Here is a 16,642-nt window from a genome sequence, read left to right on the forward strand (position 1 = left end):
TTGTTGAGCAGAGTCCATGGAGAATTTATGTGGTTAGATTTAGTTTGCAAAATAGCCAAGGAAGAAATTAAGGTAGTTATTGGTTTACCCTCAATCGGTAGTAGGCCTAACAAAACCAACAAAATACCTCTCAAGGGTTTGATGAGCTTAACCAGAGCTACATCTGATAAGAGATACCTTAGAGTCAATGATGTTAGAGATGAAAATGTGAGATATGTGAGTATGGTACCTAGGTAAAGAGTAACACATGCAAACAAATTGAATTCAGTTTCTAGCCTTTGTATTCACAGTGCATATGAGATGGTAAAGAATAACACTAAAATTGATGTTTGTGAATGGCTTAAGGATGAATTGATTGACAACTTGAAAAAATTAAAGGTGATAAGAAAGGAACTTTTCATTTTGGCAATCTGCTTGTTTGTCTAAGGCTTTACTTTAGTAAAGAGATATCTGACATTGGTCATAAGGATTTTCGATATGACATCCTAGTAGGAAAACATATTATGGAAGCTTTCACCGGTATGGGCACTGACAGTGACAAGATCATCACAGATTATTTCAAAACTTTTTCAACCAAAATGAAGGCAAGAGAGAGGTTACCATAGAGCATAGTAGACAAGTATGACAAGCAAATTTGCTTTGTAATCAAACATGATGAGACATGGATGGAAGCAGTTAGCCCTAGAACTATTTGGGTTACTGAAATGGGTTATGAAGTTGATCTAAACATTCTTGAAACATATGCAAAAACACTACTTGAGGCACCTAGAGAACCATCTGAAGAAATTTTTGGAAATGATGAAACCATTGAGAGTGTTGTTTCTATGAGGAAACAGAGAAAAAGAAGAGAGAAATTTATCGGAGATGGATCCAAGATGGTGAAGGAGGTTAAAGAAAATTTAATGAACATAAGTGGTATATATGCCAGTGAACTAAAAGGATTGAAACCGGAAGCTCATGTTTCACCGATTGTCACTTCTTCCGATACCGACAATGGAAAGGCAGTCGAGTTTAAGAGAGTAAAAAGGAGGAAGAGAAAACCCTCACCAGTACCTTCTCCTTCTGCCAAGAGAACCAAAACACTAAGGAAGAAGCAACAAGTAGTTAGGGAACCTAAGAGGAAGCTCACACCGAAGAAGAAACAAACACCGGATACCCCTACCCTAGAAGAACTATTGAATGAGATAACACGGGAAGGAAATTTGATTAATGTAAACAAATTGTATAACTTTCTTAAGGATTATGACAAGGAAGCATTAGAAGAGAGCATTATTTTCCATTTAGACATCTATAAGAAATTCTTGATTGAAGTTGTAGATGATTTCCCAAATGATTTGTATTTGAGATTAGAAACAAAAAGACTATCATTAATGGAACTTGATAAGATGTTGAAAGTTGAAGCACTATTGGCAATACATCCTGTGAATTCAAAAGAGGAAATTGATGAATTAACTTCTGAGGTAAACTAGTCAGTTTTTGTCAGTGGACACCAGCAAGTGAACCTAATGGCTCAGAGAGTTAAGGAGATTGTTGATGAGACTGCGAACAAATGGGATTTTTTTTGTGAAAACGCAAAAGAAAGAAGAAAGGAGCAAACTGAAAATGGATAAAACCTTTAAAGTATATCAGAAGGATAAGGATAAGGGTAAAGGAAAAGTTGGTGGTGTTCCTCCAATATAGATTACAGATAATCTTCCACCTCCAGCTTAGGATATCCCACCAGTACATACAGTCAATCCATCAGATATGGGAACTGAAGATGTTATTCTTGATAATACTAACCCAGATTCTGAGATTCTTTTTTCTATGAATGTTGATAAACAGAATATTAACATTGTTGTAGATAAGGAGACTGCAGAAGTTAAGGCATATGACGTCAAGAACAGTAAGGTCTCTGAGATACTGGCACACACTATTGACTCTCAGAAGACTAAGATACCAGCACAAGATAAGGAACCGAAGACAGAAAAACATGTAGAGGATAAGGACACTAACAATGAGAAACCATCAAAAGAAAAGGTACAAACATAGACAGAGACACCAGAAGAAAATGTAAGTAAAAAAGGAAGCAACTGATGGAAATAAGGAAGAGATAATGAAGGTTATTGGAGAAGTATCTATTGAGAGGAAAAATATTGCTGAACCGAGCACATCTACAGGTGAATTTAGACCTACTAATATGACAAACGTTCTTTTGGACTCTATCAAAAGGATAACAGACTGCAATGCCTTAGCATTTAAGGCTATTGATGACTCAATACCTATCTTGAGGATGATTGCACAAACATGTAAGTTAGAACACATTAACAATTTATTAGGTAAACTAGACACATTGTCCAAATTCATTGCTGAAAATGTCATAACTATTGATAAGGTGAATGAATAAATAGTTAAGGAGAGAGTTGATAAAGAGAAGAGTGAATTATTTGTGAACACTATTAAAAACTGTACATAGCACTTAGATACACTGTTACCAGTACTCAATTCTACAATTTTGGAGTATAAGGAGTTGTATAGAGAAGCCTGTAAGCCGCACTATTTGACAGAGGGTATTGATGAGAAGATAAAAAAGACACAAAAAAAGAATGATGAATTAGCAAACAATATGATAGGTTCTTCGGAACTTACATCAGTTTTTTAACAAAAAATGATAGTGTTCAAAGAAAAATTGGATAACTTTGAGAAAGAAAAGGCAAGAATAAGGATGAAGGCCTGAGAGTTGAAGAGAAAACTTGGTCCAAGATTGGATAGTCTTATTACTCTGTAGGTTGAATTAACTAAGGCAACAATCCTTGGAGAAAGATCACCAAAGCAGCAGATGCTCTATCTCACCGGTATGTTCCACCATACTGAGAAAATTCTTTCCGATAGTAACAAGTTTATGCAAAGTTTGAACTTAGTTTTGGCAGATATCTTTCAGATTGTAACCAACTAGTTACAGACTTTGAGGTAGAAATTTTGTACTCTTTGATTCTTTTTTTCACATCATTGATGTCAAAGGGGGAGTAGTGAAGAGAAAAATATATGCACAGAGGAGATCACTTACTCAGGGAGAGTACACTTCGTTTTGGATTTCATTTTTGGGATAACAATTTTGGATTTTTCTCATGAGTGTTGCCATCAATGCCAAAGGAGGAGATTGTTGGCATTCTACACTCATATGAGAATGGTTGATGTTGTCATTGATGGCAACCAACCGGTATTAGGGCTCTACACACTCACCGGCAATAAGGCCCACACTGATACCATCTACCAACATCGACAGACATATTCACCGACATCCAGATTACATCGGCAATGAAGTATACCAGCACTCAGAACGACATGAGACAAGTTTTGTTTATATGAATTGTATTGTAAATATAATTATCTTTTGTAAGCCAACTTGATATATTATAAAGACTCATATATGTATGAGATCTCATAGGTCATTTTGTATAGTAGGAGATTATTGTATGAGGTAATATAGTGGACAGTGAAAGGTTTAAGTTAAGGTATCTAGCTGAGCTTAAACCGGTACTGAACCAGGCATTAGATATGCTATTTTAAGCAGTACATTGTATTCGATTTAATTATCCATTTTTTATTCAATGAGACTCTTCTATTGAGAAGTGAGCTCTAGGTTGTTGGTCTTCCTGCATGTGCAGGCCCATATTGTAACTAATATTTATTCATATTGGCCAGTGAGTAAATATTATGGGTCACAAATCCCATCGAGGTTTTTCCCACAGTGGGTTTCCTCGTTATAATATCTTGTGTTATGGTGTGCATTTATGTTGTCTCTATTATTTTTGTTTACTGCATTAATTCTTTCTTACTGGTACATTGATTTGGGTTGCAAAGTTATAAATAATTTCAAATATAATACTAACCAGTTAGACACTGATTCACCCCCCCCCCCCTCTTAGTGTCTTTGGGACAATCATTGAATCAAACATAATTGGCATGTGATATCTTGCAATTATATTGTTTGATGATCGTCCTTCAATTCCATCTATTGGAGATCTATACAAGAGGTGATAGTGCTTTGCGGCAAGTTCTCTATTAGCTTTCCTATTTAGCCTAAACCCATGGAAGTTGTTGGAGGCTCACATACACATAGATCTATTGATGGTGATCATGTATCCTATTAAAGTATTATCTTCTTCTTTGTCATTTCAAGTTGTTATTGATTTTACACTCTATGATATTTTCCAATTTGTCTAATCTTTCTGACATCATGTTGGCTTCTTCATCACTGGTGAACATTGGTGATTTTGCTAGTGAAATGGCTAGCTCTGTTCTATTGTGTTCAGGCTCATTAATTATGTGGTTTGATGATCGTCCTTTAATTCCATCTATTGGAGATCTATACAAGAGGCGATAGTGCTTTGTGGCGAATTCTCTATTGGATTTCCTATTTAGCCTAAACCTGTACAAGTTATTGGAGGGTCGCATACACATAGATCTGTTGATGGTGATCATGTATCCTATTAAAGTATTATCTTGTTTTTTGTCGTTTCTAGTTGTTATTGATTTTACACTCTATGATATTTTCCAATTTTTTTATTCTTTCTGACATCATGTTGGCTTCTTCATCACTGGTGAACATTGATGATTTTGCTAGTGAAATGGCTAGCTTTGTTCTATTGTGTTCAGGGTCATTAATTCATGAGTGATCTTCATTAAACTCCTTTCTTGTGGTGTGATAATTGGTAGTCCATTGGTGTCGTTCCCTATAGATGTCATTGTCACATCTAGTGCCCTTGTAAACAATGAAAATCATAACAAAAGAGAGTGTAGAAGTCACAATTGCAAAGGATGGAAATTTAAATTGACAAAATAGTATCCTATCAAGAATGGATTTGAAGACTATTTCCAATTCAAATAAAGGAGAAATTGTGAATATAGCCGATTCAAATGCAAGTGATAGTAATGATGCATTAGCTTCTGTTGTTGGTTCTAAGCACAAGGTCAATGAAAAGGAATCGAGTTTTGTGAATGTCTTTGTATCAGCTGCAACTATCATGGACTACAAGGCCACTGCAAATATGATACTAACAAAGGCAACCTTGGATGAGGAGGTCTGAAGGTTGGTATAAGTACTTGGAGATTCAGAGGGAGTCAGACAAACCAAGAGAGGCAAGATTGGATGAGGAGGACAAGAGGTTGATGCAAGTACTTGGAGGTTCAGAGGGAGTCACATCATCATGAAGATTTCTTATAGCGTATGTTTCTCTGACACGGAGAAACATGAGGTAAAAGCCCTTGTTAATGCATTTTTCTCTGAGATGGAGAAATTTGAGGTGAAAGCCCTTGTTAATGCATTTTTTCTCTGAGATGAAGAAATTTGAGGTGAAATCCCTTTTTCATCTCTAATATGAAGATGTGTTTCTTTCCACCCGCTGGGAGTAGCCATGGTGGACATCATATTGAGTGACTCCATGATGATGTATTTCTTTCTACTAATGGGAGCAGCCATTGTGGACATCATGTTGAGAGACTGTGTGATGATTCTCTCGTACTTGTGTTTATCCACCCTCTAGGACTAGCCATGGTGGACGTCCTGTTGAGAGACTCCATGATGACATCATGTTGAGTGACTCCATGATGGGGACCTGTGCACTTGTTCTTTTCCACATATGGCAGTAGCCATGGTGGATGTCATGTTGAGAAAATCCATGACAGGGATTGGAAAGATACCTCCCTAGCTAAGAGGGAGTGTTGATGTTATAGCAGTAGGAGATATACTTTCCTTGATTGTTCTATTAGTTGTTATAATTACTTTATATTACAGTTTGTGTTTATTCTAGTTAAACTTTTAGATTAATATTGCACCCCTTGGTATTGACTTTTACCCTCTCGATAAGAGTCATGTATATTCGTTGTCTTGCCTTAGCCAAGTATATAGTTCCCTTTGATTAGGAGTTTTGTGTGGTGGTGTTGTAAAGGGATATGTTGTGGTTACATATGCAATACCTATGGATAAACAAAAAAAGAAATGATGATCTGATAGCTTAGATTGATTGTGTGACCTCATGATTGATGAACGTCACTTGATAGGGTGAGTTTGATTGACGTTTTGATTGAGGAGCACCAATGATGTAAACTCACAATTTGATGGTTGTGTGACTTCATGGTGAATGAACAACACTTGGTAGATAACTCAAAAAGATAGATTAAAATCTCAAGTGAGCGGATAGGATAACTAATGTGGTTGATGAATTCAATTGATTGATAAAGAACCTGACATTTTGTTGATATCTTGTTTCAAGAGGATCTTTGTGTATTGATTTCTCAAGATTGATACCCAAAGACATTTGCCATGAGAGGAGACCTCACAGATGTTGATAGGGCCATCATTGATTCTTCTGGGTTATCACACATTTTGTTCATGCTTGAGTACAGGACAAATAGAGTTTACTGACCATACTAGCTAAGAGTCGGCATAGTGACCATAACACATTATACTTACCTACTAGAGAGATGATAGTGAAACCAGAGGATGTGTACAAGATTCTTCACATCTCGATCACTGGAGAGTTAGTGCAGTATGATCACCATGAGGTGGGAGGTACAACTACTCTATAGAGAGTCTTTGGAGACGAGGAGATCAAGGATCTTGACATCCTGTGGCAACCGAATCTTCAAATTCAAACATAAACACTGTCAACACGTGCTCCAAATTGCGCTAAAAATATGCTAAACATGCTTGCAAATCCAAATATACAAAATGCAAAATCAAAATTTGATGTTTTGACCCTCAAACATGCCTATTTTTTTTCATATGAGTTTTCATAGATAGGAAGAAACTCGTACGAATAAGGATTACATCTAGCACAACAAACTATCCCCATACGATAAAACATGATACATCGCATGATAAAACGGGCTCTCAAGAACACTTTCATATGAGACGTGCGCCCACATCAGAGGACAAACCCTATATGCCCATACGACAAACCACTAAAAAGATATTTTATTGTATGAATAACTGGTCTTAGCCTGCATGATAAACTGAGGCACACCACTTTAAATGACTCTAAAATGCAAACAAATCAATCAAAATTTAAAATTTATGAAATCAAATAGGCTTAAGATGGATCACTTACTGCAAGGTCATAGTTTCACGACCGTCTATCTTATGTAGCTATAACATTTGTTCTTGTTCATCTATATTCATTTATTAAATTATTTATTTGTGTTTGTTTATTTTCATATCTATTTGTGGTTATTTATTTGTCCTTGGTTAGTTAAATTTAATTTAATCAATTAATTTCCACTTGGTGTTTTTTGCGCTTAATTTTATTTCTAACTTTGATCATTACATCATTTTGCATTTTTTATTTCAATATTCGTTATTTTTAGTATTGCCATTTTTATTTCTTATTTATTAATTCGAGTTCCTTTACTTTTGTGTATTTTGTGTACTTATTGTTTTGTTTATTATTTTTTATTTTTTATTTCATTATTCATTATTTTTAGTATTGTGATTTTTATTTCTTATTTCTTATTTATTAATTCGGGTTCCTTTACTTTTATGTATTTTGTGTATTTTTTGGTGTGTTTATTATTTTCTTTGTTTCATTTACTTTTGCTTGTTTTTTTGTTTGTATTTTGATTATTTTATTGCTTTACTCACTTACATTTATTTTGGTTTTGTATCTTGGATAGTTTATTTATTGGTTTTGTGCTTTATTATTTGTATTTGATGTTAACTTTTATATTTGTCTTTTGTACTTCCTTATTATTGTTGTATTATGATTTCCCATGTATTTCATTTTGTTTTTCCTTTTTTTGTATTTTATTAAGTTTATTCACTTATTTATTTGTAGCTTTTGTATTTATTAATTATCTATATAATATGCATACTATTGTCTTAAATCCTTTCTTATTTAATTTTTTGTTTCTTATTTTTCTTTTTTGGTAATTTCATTCTTTTACTTATTGCATTATTTAAGTTTTAGTTTTACATTTACTTGGTTGTTGATTTTGCTTATTATTATTATATTAATTATCATAGTCTTGTATAGTTTTTTGATTCTTTGGTTTTCTAGTCTTGTAGTTGTTTTTGATTTCTTGTTTTAAGTTATTAAGTGTTTTTTTATTTTTGATTCTTCTCCTTCCCTTTCTTTTAAACCCTCCAGTCCTCTCCTCTGCCTCTATTTATACTCCCCAATCTACAGCTACCCTCTCATTTCTACTCTCTAACTCTTTTTTCATTCTAATGATAGATCATGAAGTATGATCCAAAACATTGATGATAAAAAATATTACATAATACAATTTAAAAAACTAAAATTAAAATCTGAATGTTTAACTTCACATTTATTTCTTTATGCAAATCAAAACTCATTTAAAGCTAAGGAATAGATGACAGCTGCAATTCTCAAACAAAACATTAATTTATTTTCACTCCATTCAGAAACTAAAAACATTACAACCTTAAGTAGACTAGTGAGAACTTGATAGGGAACAAACACTAAATTATAGGCCACAACAACATAATTTGTGAGAACCGATTAATAGTTATACTCGGCCATTTTCCTTTCACAATACCGTCGACATGTAGCACACTTAGAGAGCCAGCCTTAAATCACACACTAAGCAATATATTAAGCCTATAGAGTTTCAGTCAACTGTGAATGTTTAACACTTTCAAGCCTAAAAATCAAAACTTAATGTATGTGATTTAAAAGAATCGAAAATTAAATATAGATTCCGCAATATCAGACAAATTTCCGGAGCTATTCAGTCCCCCAAAACCACCCCATCCATCTCCTCCTCCACCCCCACCTGGATTCATAAAACTTTGAACTACACTTCCCAGTAGAGTATGCATAATGGCTGTGATGGTTGGCCTCACAAACATATTACCCATTGTGTTATATGGATTTTGGAAGGGTTGATACTGCTGCTGCTGCATCTGAGAAGACGACCAGCTGTGCAGCGAAGATGGGCGAGGAAAAGAAAACAATCTGGGAGGCTCACTGAAACTTCTCTCCAAATGACGGGGGCCTGAGCTTGCAGTGTAATCTACATATGCCCGAGTTACAGCTTGAGAAGTTTCATTCAGCAGGGATTCTCTGAGCAAAGGTATTTGTGTGCAGTTCACATGGGCATTGTAGTCGCACTCAGAACAGTGATAATTCCATGAACGTTGGTTTTCTTGCAAACAGACATTGCAGGTAAAGGCTTTGCTCGGATAGGGAGGAATGAAACAGAGATCCAAACTATTGTGCGGATGATTTCGGTCTTTAATTTTCCTGGGCAGATTTGCACATGATGGGTGCAGATCTAGGCGGCAAATGGAGCAGTGGAAGGAGAAGCCTTGGGTAATGGGTTGCCAACATGCATTGCATCTACAAAGCGAGGGTGCATAATTCCAGGGTTCAGGTAGCAGATGGAGAACTTTGATTGGTGCATAAAAAAACAACATTCACTTCAACATCATTATCTAGGACATCTATATGATTGATTGTTGTCTTTGATCCTTAACTGTAAAGTTGATATATTAAAGTATTGGTGTATGAGAATGTCTACTCTAGTGACCCATTAGCACTCTAAAATTATTCTTAAATATTGTCAATCCTAGGAGTAGAACACAGAATAATGAACCATGCAAAATAGAGAACAAGGTGATAAATTTCAAATCTACAAAATTGAACTAAATAAAGACACATATTTGATAAAGAAATTAAGATGAAGCATATATAGTGATGATATACTTTTAGAATTGAGAACATTAAGTTCAATTGCCACATTATTTTCATTCTTATTTATCAAGTTGAAAACACATAAACGAGTCCCACTATAGGACCAAAATAAATCACATATAAAATGAAATGCTTTTGTCTATAAAAGAGAGTGCCATTCCTATCACTTTTACAGACAAGTTAACCAACATACCATGCAAATATTAGCAAGTAGGAAATCTTGATCTATCACATTATGCTTTTATTTAATGTATTTAGGAGATTAAGAATTTGATCAAACATTATTTTGATCTAATAAAGGCTTTACCAAATAGAATTCAATCTAAGGTGATTTATTAGACCTATGTATGTGCCTATATTTTCTTCTCTTATTCATATATCTATTTTTCTAATTCTAAAAGTTTAATTTCATGTCATGCATATGGGGTCAAACAAAACCACCTAGAGATAACATTTCAAATGCACATATCTATTGAAATTAACTTTATAAAAGGAATAAAGCATAATATGTTTTTAAATATTATATATAATTTTTTTATTTTATAAGAGTTCAAAACACTAGGTAAAGAACATACTAAGTCATTTAAAAAATATATATTATTACATTAGATATCAATGTCTTTATTTTAACAAAAAGAAATTCAGTTCAATAAATAGGAAATGAGAAGTGCAATATGATAAAACACACGTCTAAGTTTCTATGTATAAATTAAAATATCAATAATACTAAAATATTTAATGGAAAGTGGTAATACTATTTGAACACTAAATATTGGATTTAATGATTTGATTCCAAGATAAGTTGGAGAGGGGATAGGGGCCCTAGCTTGATTGCCTAAAATCAACCGATGCAAGCAAGAGGTTATGAGATCTAGTCTCACCCCATCACTATAGTATTGGAGGGCATATTGTGCTAGTGTCACCAATCACATTAAAAAATGTTTACCATACACACTACCCAATTTCAATAGTCTAAAAAAAAATCTTGGAAAGATTTTACTTGTACTAAAAGTTATGAATTATGGTAAAATCTTGAAAAATAATAGAAAAATAGTAAATTTTTTAGATGAAAATGACATGAATCATTAGTTTATAGATTGTTGTTAAATTCTTGATAGTTTATTGAGTATAATTGACCAAATTTATGCAAAAAATATTGACCATTTTTTTTCCTAATTGACCTTCCACACATCTTCGACATAACACAAGATGCAATTCTTAGTTAATTAAAATAATTACAATATATTAAATTAAAGATAATTCTTTTGCATCCCATACATATGAAATAATTAATTCACTAAACTTATGTAATGATTAATTAATTATAATAATTACAATATATGAAATCGTTCCATAACTACTCCTACCATCCCATACATATGAGAATTACTTAAAAACAAGTTACAAATCTTATACAGAACTTATACAATAGTTCTCAATTGCCTCTAGTCGTCACAATGTAGTGAGCTCCACTATTTGAGAATAGACTGAAATGCTGAATCTATCTTGCACTTGCAAAGTGGAATTCCTCCATTATAACTCTACGTATAAAATTGGGAACTTCCTAATTATTTAGGCGTAAGATTCGCTTCCATCGTTGTCTAGAAAAGTTCAACGGTCTTGTAAGGTTCTTGGTGGCATCCATGAAACTCGTTTTTTAAGAACATTTGGTCCTTCACTGTTTTATATCAATTATTAGAGTAATCTCTTCCTTGAGTCAATGATGTAGGAAAGTATATATTTTATTAAAAAACTATTGAATTTTATTAATAATTATTTTTTAAGTATTTTAAAATAAATCATTGTAAAGGTGAAATTTGTATATTTATAATATCAATTTTTATTTAGTTTTGTATTTATTTTGACTACTATTTTATGAGACTAATTTTATGTGAAGTTGGACTCATTCTCATAGTCTTCACCTTTCCCCATTTATACCACATTCTCATGCATTTTATCTTATCTCATCTATATCTAAACACTTTTTTTACGCATCCTACACATTCAGATAGTTATTCTCTACATGAACTTCATTATTTTGTTACCCAGTAGTGTAGATTGAGCTATCATCCAACTAGCATACATATATTGAATAATAATATATAAAATGCATTGAGAAATATCCTTGCTAAGGCACATATTGCATCTTAGAAATTTATGAAAATGGGGCCTTTAGAGTTTTATCTCTAGTGTATTTTATATACATTATTTTTTAATATGAGTATGCTAGTAGCAGTTGCGATGAAAAATATAATATTATATTAATATTACTATAATAAAATATTGAACAATGTTATAATATTAATCGAAATATTAAGAATTATTCTTAAAAAAAAGGGTCTTGAGATTCCTATGGGTAAATGTAACCTAATGATCTCAAAAATCCTTTTGTGAAATTGGAAAACAAATAAGCCTAACTATAGTCTTAAAAAGAAAGATAGGCATTTGGATTCTATCCCTTTGTTGCCAGAGAAATGAGATTATTAATTATGCGTATATGATCTAGGTTATTAGTACCAAAAATTATTGAATTTGATAGAAAATAAAAATATACAAAAGAATAAAAAAATAGTACACCTTATCTATTACAAAGATTTGGTAGTGAAATGTGCTAGACTAGGGTTTTGGGTACCCTAGTGTAAAGGTGTCCAAAACTATTGCAAGTGATCATAAATGTAGTCAAGAGACTATGCTCCTTTGTCTCTAAGAAATTGAGCTCAAAACGACAAGGTGTGGGTGTTGGGTGAATTATTCAAAGATTTTTCATCCTTTTGAAGTTTATCCCCATTTATTTTTGACTAATTTACACATGTTGGATCTAAAATTTTTTGTGCTTTAAATCTTATATTCATATCATTAATCACTAACCTGGGTAGCCAATATAGGGTGGTGTGATAATTTCACCTCTAGATCTATGTGCAAAAGATTATGGAATTATGATAGGCTTAGTCATTATAAGTGTTCAAAGGAATCCAATGCCTTCCACAACTCTAAAGAACTGCTTAGAATATTTTCATCATATGTTGCTATGACATGATTTGCTAGGTATTTTGCAACTTGATTCATTTCTTATATACATGATTAGTTGTTAATGTGGATATGAAGTCAAGAAATGGTCAAAGTTGTATCAAAATTTTAATCTTTTCATATGGAACATTTTTATTTACACATTATATTTACAATTATCGTTCAATCCCTTTCCATTTAGACACTTTTCACATCATAATGACATCACACTTATAGATCTAGAAGTGTTGCATGTTTTCATCCTATCTTAAATCTATGTTTATGTTTCTTTGAGGTTGTATAAACAAGTTGGTCATTATCATCTTGGATGATGTAGTATTTAGACGCACTATCAAAATGTAATTTTGGTTGGTCAATCGAAAGAGGAATCCACTTAGTTTTGTAATTTTGGTTGGTCAGTCGAAAGAGGAATCCACTTACTTTTGAATCGTATATGACAACTTAAAAATATATTGGATGGTATAGATTGACTTGTTATATTTTTATAAAACTATATATACATATCATTTTAATTTACTAATAAACCATAAAAATTTATTATAAGTAGTATAGTATTCTAATTTATAATATTAATATATATTAGTTTGGTTGATCCTCTCCTTCTTGTAGTTGAGATTACTGAAGACTTGGTTTATTTGAGACAATTACTTGATTTCACTTGGAAATACATTATTGCTAATTGTAGTTGATATTATCAAGGACAAGAATTGGTTATTGCATTAAATTATACTTTACATCATTATTGTGACATTTGTAATATGTACTACTCTTCTTGTTAGGATACTCGGTGAACAACTGAGAGGGGGGGGGGGGTGAAACATGGTGGGAAACACTACCCATAGTCGGATGATACTTCTGCAAAAAGTATATGAATACAATAAGGCCCTGCACATGCAGCAAGGCACACTACCTAGAGTGCACTGCTCATCACAATGGAATCTCATTGACTACATAAGAGGCCAACTACCTCAAAATATTTGGACAACAATTCAAAAAGAAGAACTACCTGTGATAGTATCAAACATGCCAGATTACAGTTCCGGTTAAGCTCAATACTGGAGGTCTAAAATCTCTTACATAAAACCAACTCGATTACCTATGATCGACCAAATCCTATGCACAAATTATTATTACAATATTTTCTCCTTGCCTATTTATCTACAATGAGATCTTACATATATTTATACCAACCTAGGACCTAACCAATTAGGTCGACCACCCAAATGATAATTCAATAGATCCGTTACATAATCCTGAAATAAAACCATAAAATATGTCAACCTAAGGCCAAACAAATATCATCCAATCAATAAAGCATCCCAAAAGCGCATTAGAGGATCCACCAACATGTTACATGAAAACCGATCCATAACCTAGATAGCACCGGACCTAAATTAGATCCACACACACCAAAGAAATGACACCAATCAGTTGAGGCACGAACATAATCACCATCAGCATCCCGAATCCCTTCTAGAAGCTACACCAACACCACTTATGCATTACATCAAAGATCTTCAATAAAGATCTACAAGTGAAACCCTTATCGGACCTATAAAGCAGGTTTACTAGAACATAAGATAGCATCTGACCATTAAATCGATACCAATTGACTGAAACATACTTCAGAAGCATATGAACCATCCATACAAACTTATTCCATCATCCAGATCATACCAGTGACAATCAATTGATTATCTTCCCAATCCAATCCTTCTACTAGAAGCCGGTAAACAACCATAACAACTAGTGTTGACATCAATGACAAAACATCGATGCAACACATAATCAATTCCTTCATATGGCCAACAATTCTAAAATGTCAAACAATGATGTATATGTTGTAATAATTGATGGGAGAATTATATCTAGTTGATGTAACAAAAAGTATATTGCATTATGTATTCAATTATGTAATGCTTTCATTTATTCACCTTGTTTGTAAAAAAGGATGATATATTATTTTAGGGAAAATTTAAATTTTATAGAATTTATTCATCGCACAATGAAATCCACCTAATAGACAAATCAACCATATAACTCATATCTCCCACTTCATCTCCAAACACAAATAAATAGAAAAATATCAAACCACAAACTAAGAATGGTTTTTGAAAACCATAAAAGAAAAAGAGACAAAAATAAGCAGCATATTTGGCCTAAATTAGTCATGGTCTTCAAGACCATTTTCAGAATATGTTCTTACAGCTGTCATATCGTGTCATAGAATATATCTTGTATAACTCCCTAATTTGGACACCTCATTTTGATTTATTCAACTTATCCAAAGATGCTTCTTGTCATATGCTAGTCAAGATTCCAATATCATCTCCTCTTACATATCTTACACATCATAATAATCTATGATAAATAACTCCCATCTTACATGTTATAAGATATTCCAAATAGCAGACAAAATCTGAATGTTTAACATCACACTTAATTCTTTATGCAAATCAAAACTCATTTAAAGCTAAGGAATAGATGATGATGCAATTCGCAAACAAAACATTCACTTATTTTCACTCCATTCAGAAACTACAATCATCACATTTTGCAGGACACGGTGTCCATCATAAGTAGACTAGTGATAACTTGATAATGAACAAACCCTAAATCATAGGCCACAACAACATAATTGGTGAGAACCGATTAATAGTTATACTTGGCATTTTCCCCTTCACAATACTAATTTAGAAGAATCCAAAGTTAAACATAGATTCCGCAATATCAGACAAATTTCCAGAGCTATTGAGTCCCCCAAAACCACCCCATCCGTCTCCTCCTCCAACCCCACCTGGATTCATTAAACTTTGAACTACACTTCCCAGTAGAGTCTGCATAATGGCTGTGATGGTTGGCCTCACAAACATATTACCCATTGTGTTATATGGATTTTGGAAGGGTTGATACTGCTGCTGCTGCATCTGAAATGACGACGAGCTGTGCAGCGAAGATGGGCGAGGAAAAGAAAACAATCTGGGAGGCTCACTGAAACGTCTCTCCAAATGACGGGGGCCTGAGCTTGCAGTATAATCTACATATGCCCGGTTTATTGCTTCAGAAGTTTCATTCAGCAGTGATTCTCTGAGCAAAGGTATTTGTGTGCAGTTCACATGCGCATCGTAGTCGCACTCAGAACAGTGATAATTCCATGAACGTTGGTCTTCTTGCAAGCAGACATTGCACCTAAAGGCTTTGCTCGGATAGGGAGGAATGAAGCAGAGATCCAAACTATTGTGCGGATGATTTCGGTCTTTAATTCTCCTGGGCAGATTTGCACATGATGGGTGCAGATCTAGGCGGCAAATGGAGCAGTGGAAGGAGAAGCCATGGGTAATGGGTTGCCAACAAGCATTGCATCTACAAAGTGAGGGTGCATAATTCCTGGGTTGAGGTAGCAGATGGAGAACGTGACTACAAGCGGGATGATCAGTGATTTGGTGAGGGATTTGTGAGCAGGTCAAGTGAAGGAGAAAATTGCAGGCCGGCTGACAATGGTAGGCCAAACCTTCCCCAATGGGTTTCACGCACCCTCTACAGTACTTCTCAATTGCCTCTGGCCCTCGGAATGTATTAAGCTCCAGGATATGACCAGAATGGAAGAAATGATGAAACTGTCTTAGACTTGCATAGTCGAATTCCCCCATTAAAAGTCTCCTAGTTTGGACTCACCTATCTCAAGCAGTCTCACCAGAGATTTTTTTAATTTGGGTCCTCGAAATTTTCATGAACATTGAATGATAGTTATAGTTCTCCGTGTAGAATTGGGAACCCTGTAATTTGTTAGGTGCAAGATTCGCTTCCATCGTGGTTCTTGGTAGCATCCATGAAGCTCTTTTGAAATTTCCCAACAGGTAAAGGTGAAGACGCGTTCCATTCCATTGAAGTCTGACTATAACTCTCATTGTTTATTTGTT

The 16,642-nt window shown here is 33.8% G+C and overlaps 2 protein-coding genes across 2 annotated transcripts; both read right to left on the reverse strand.

Moving 5' to 3' along the window:
• Positions 1-8,671: 8,671 nt before the first annotated feature.
• LOC131857527 (uncharacterized) lies at positions 8,672-9,418 on the reverse strand. The gene has a single exon (XM_059210190.1). It carries the CDS (start codon positions 9,416-9,418, stop codon positions 8,672-8,674), a length of 747 nt encoding a protein of 248 aa, XP_059066173.1.
• A 5,997-nt stretch (positions 9,419-15,415) lies between these two features.
• Positions 15,416-16,372, reverse strand: LOC131046392 (protein VACUOLELESS GAMETOPHYTES). The gene has a single exon (XM_057980132.2). The coding sequence runs from the start codon at positions 16,370-16,372 to the stop codon at positions 15,416-15,418; it is 957 nt and encodes a 318-aa protein (XP_057836115.2).
• Between the last annotated feature and the right edge of the window lie 270 nt (positions 16,373-16,642).

This window comes from Cryptomeria japonica, chromosome 8 (assembly GCF_030272615.1).
Source record: "Cryptomeria japonica chromosome 8, Sugi_1.0, whole genome shotgun sequence".
Lineage (NCBI taxonomy): Eukaryota > Viridiplantae > Streptophyta > Pinopsida > Cupressales > Cupressaceae > Cryptomeria > Cryptomeria japonica.

Bases quoted from the DNA above. Each gene is read 5' to 3' on its own strand.
- LOC131857527 (XM_059210190.1), bottom strand. From the start codon at position 9,418: ATGTTGTTTTTTTATGCACCAATCAAAGTTCTCCATCTGCTACCTGAA.
- LOC131046392 (XM_057980132.2), bottom strand. From the start codon at position 16,372: ATGGGGGAATTCGACTATGCAAGTCTAAGACAGTTTCATCATTTCTTC.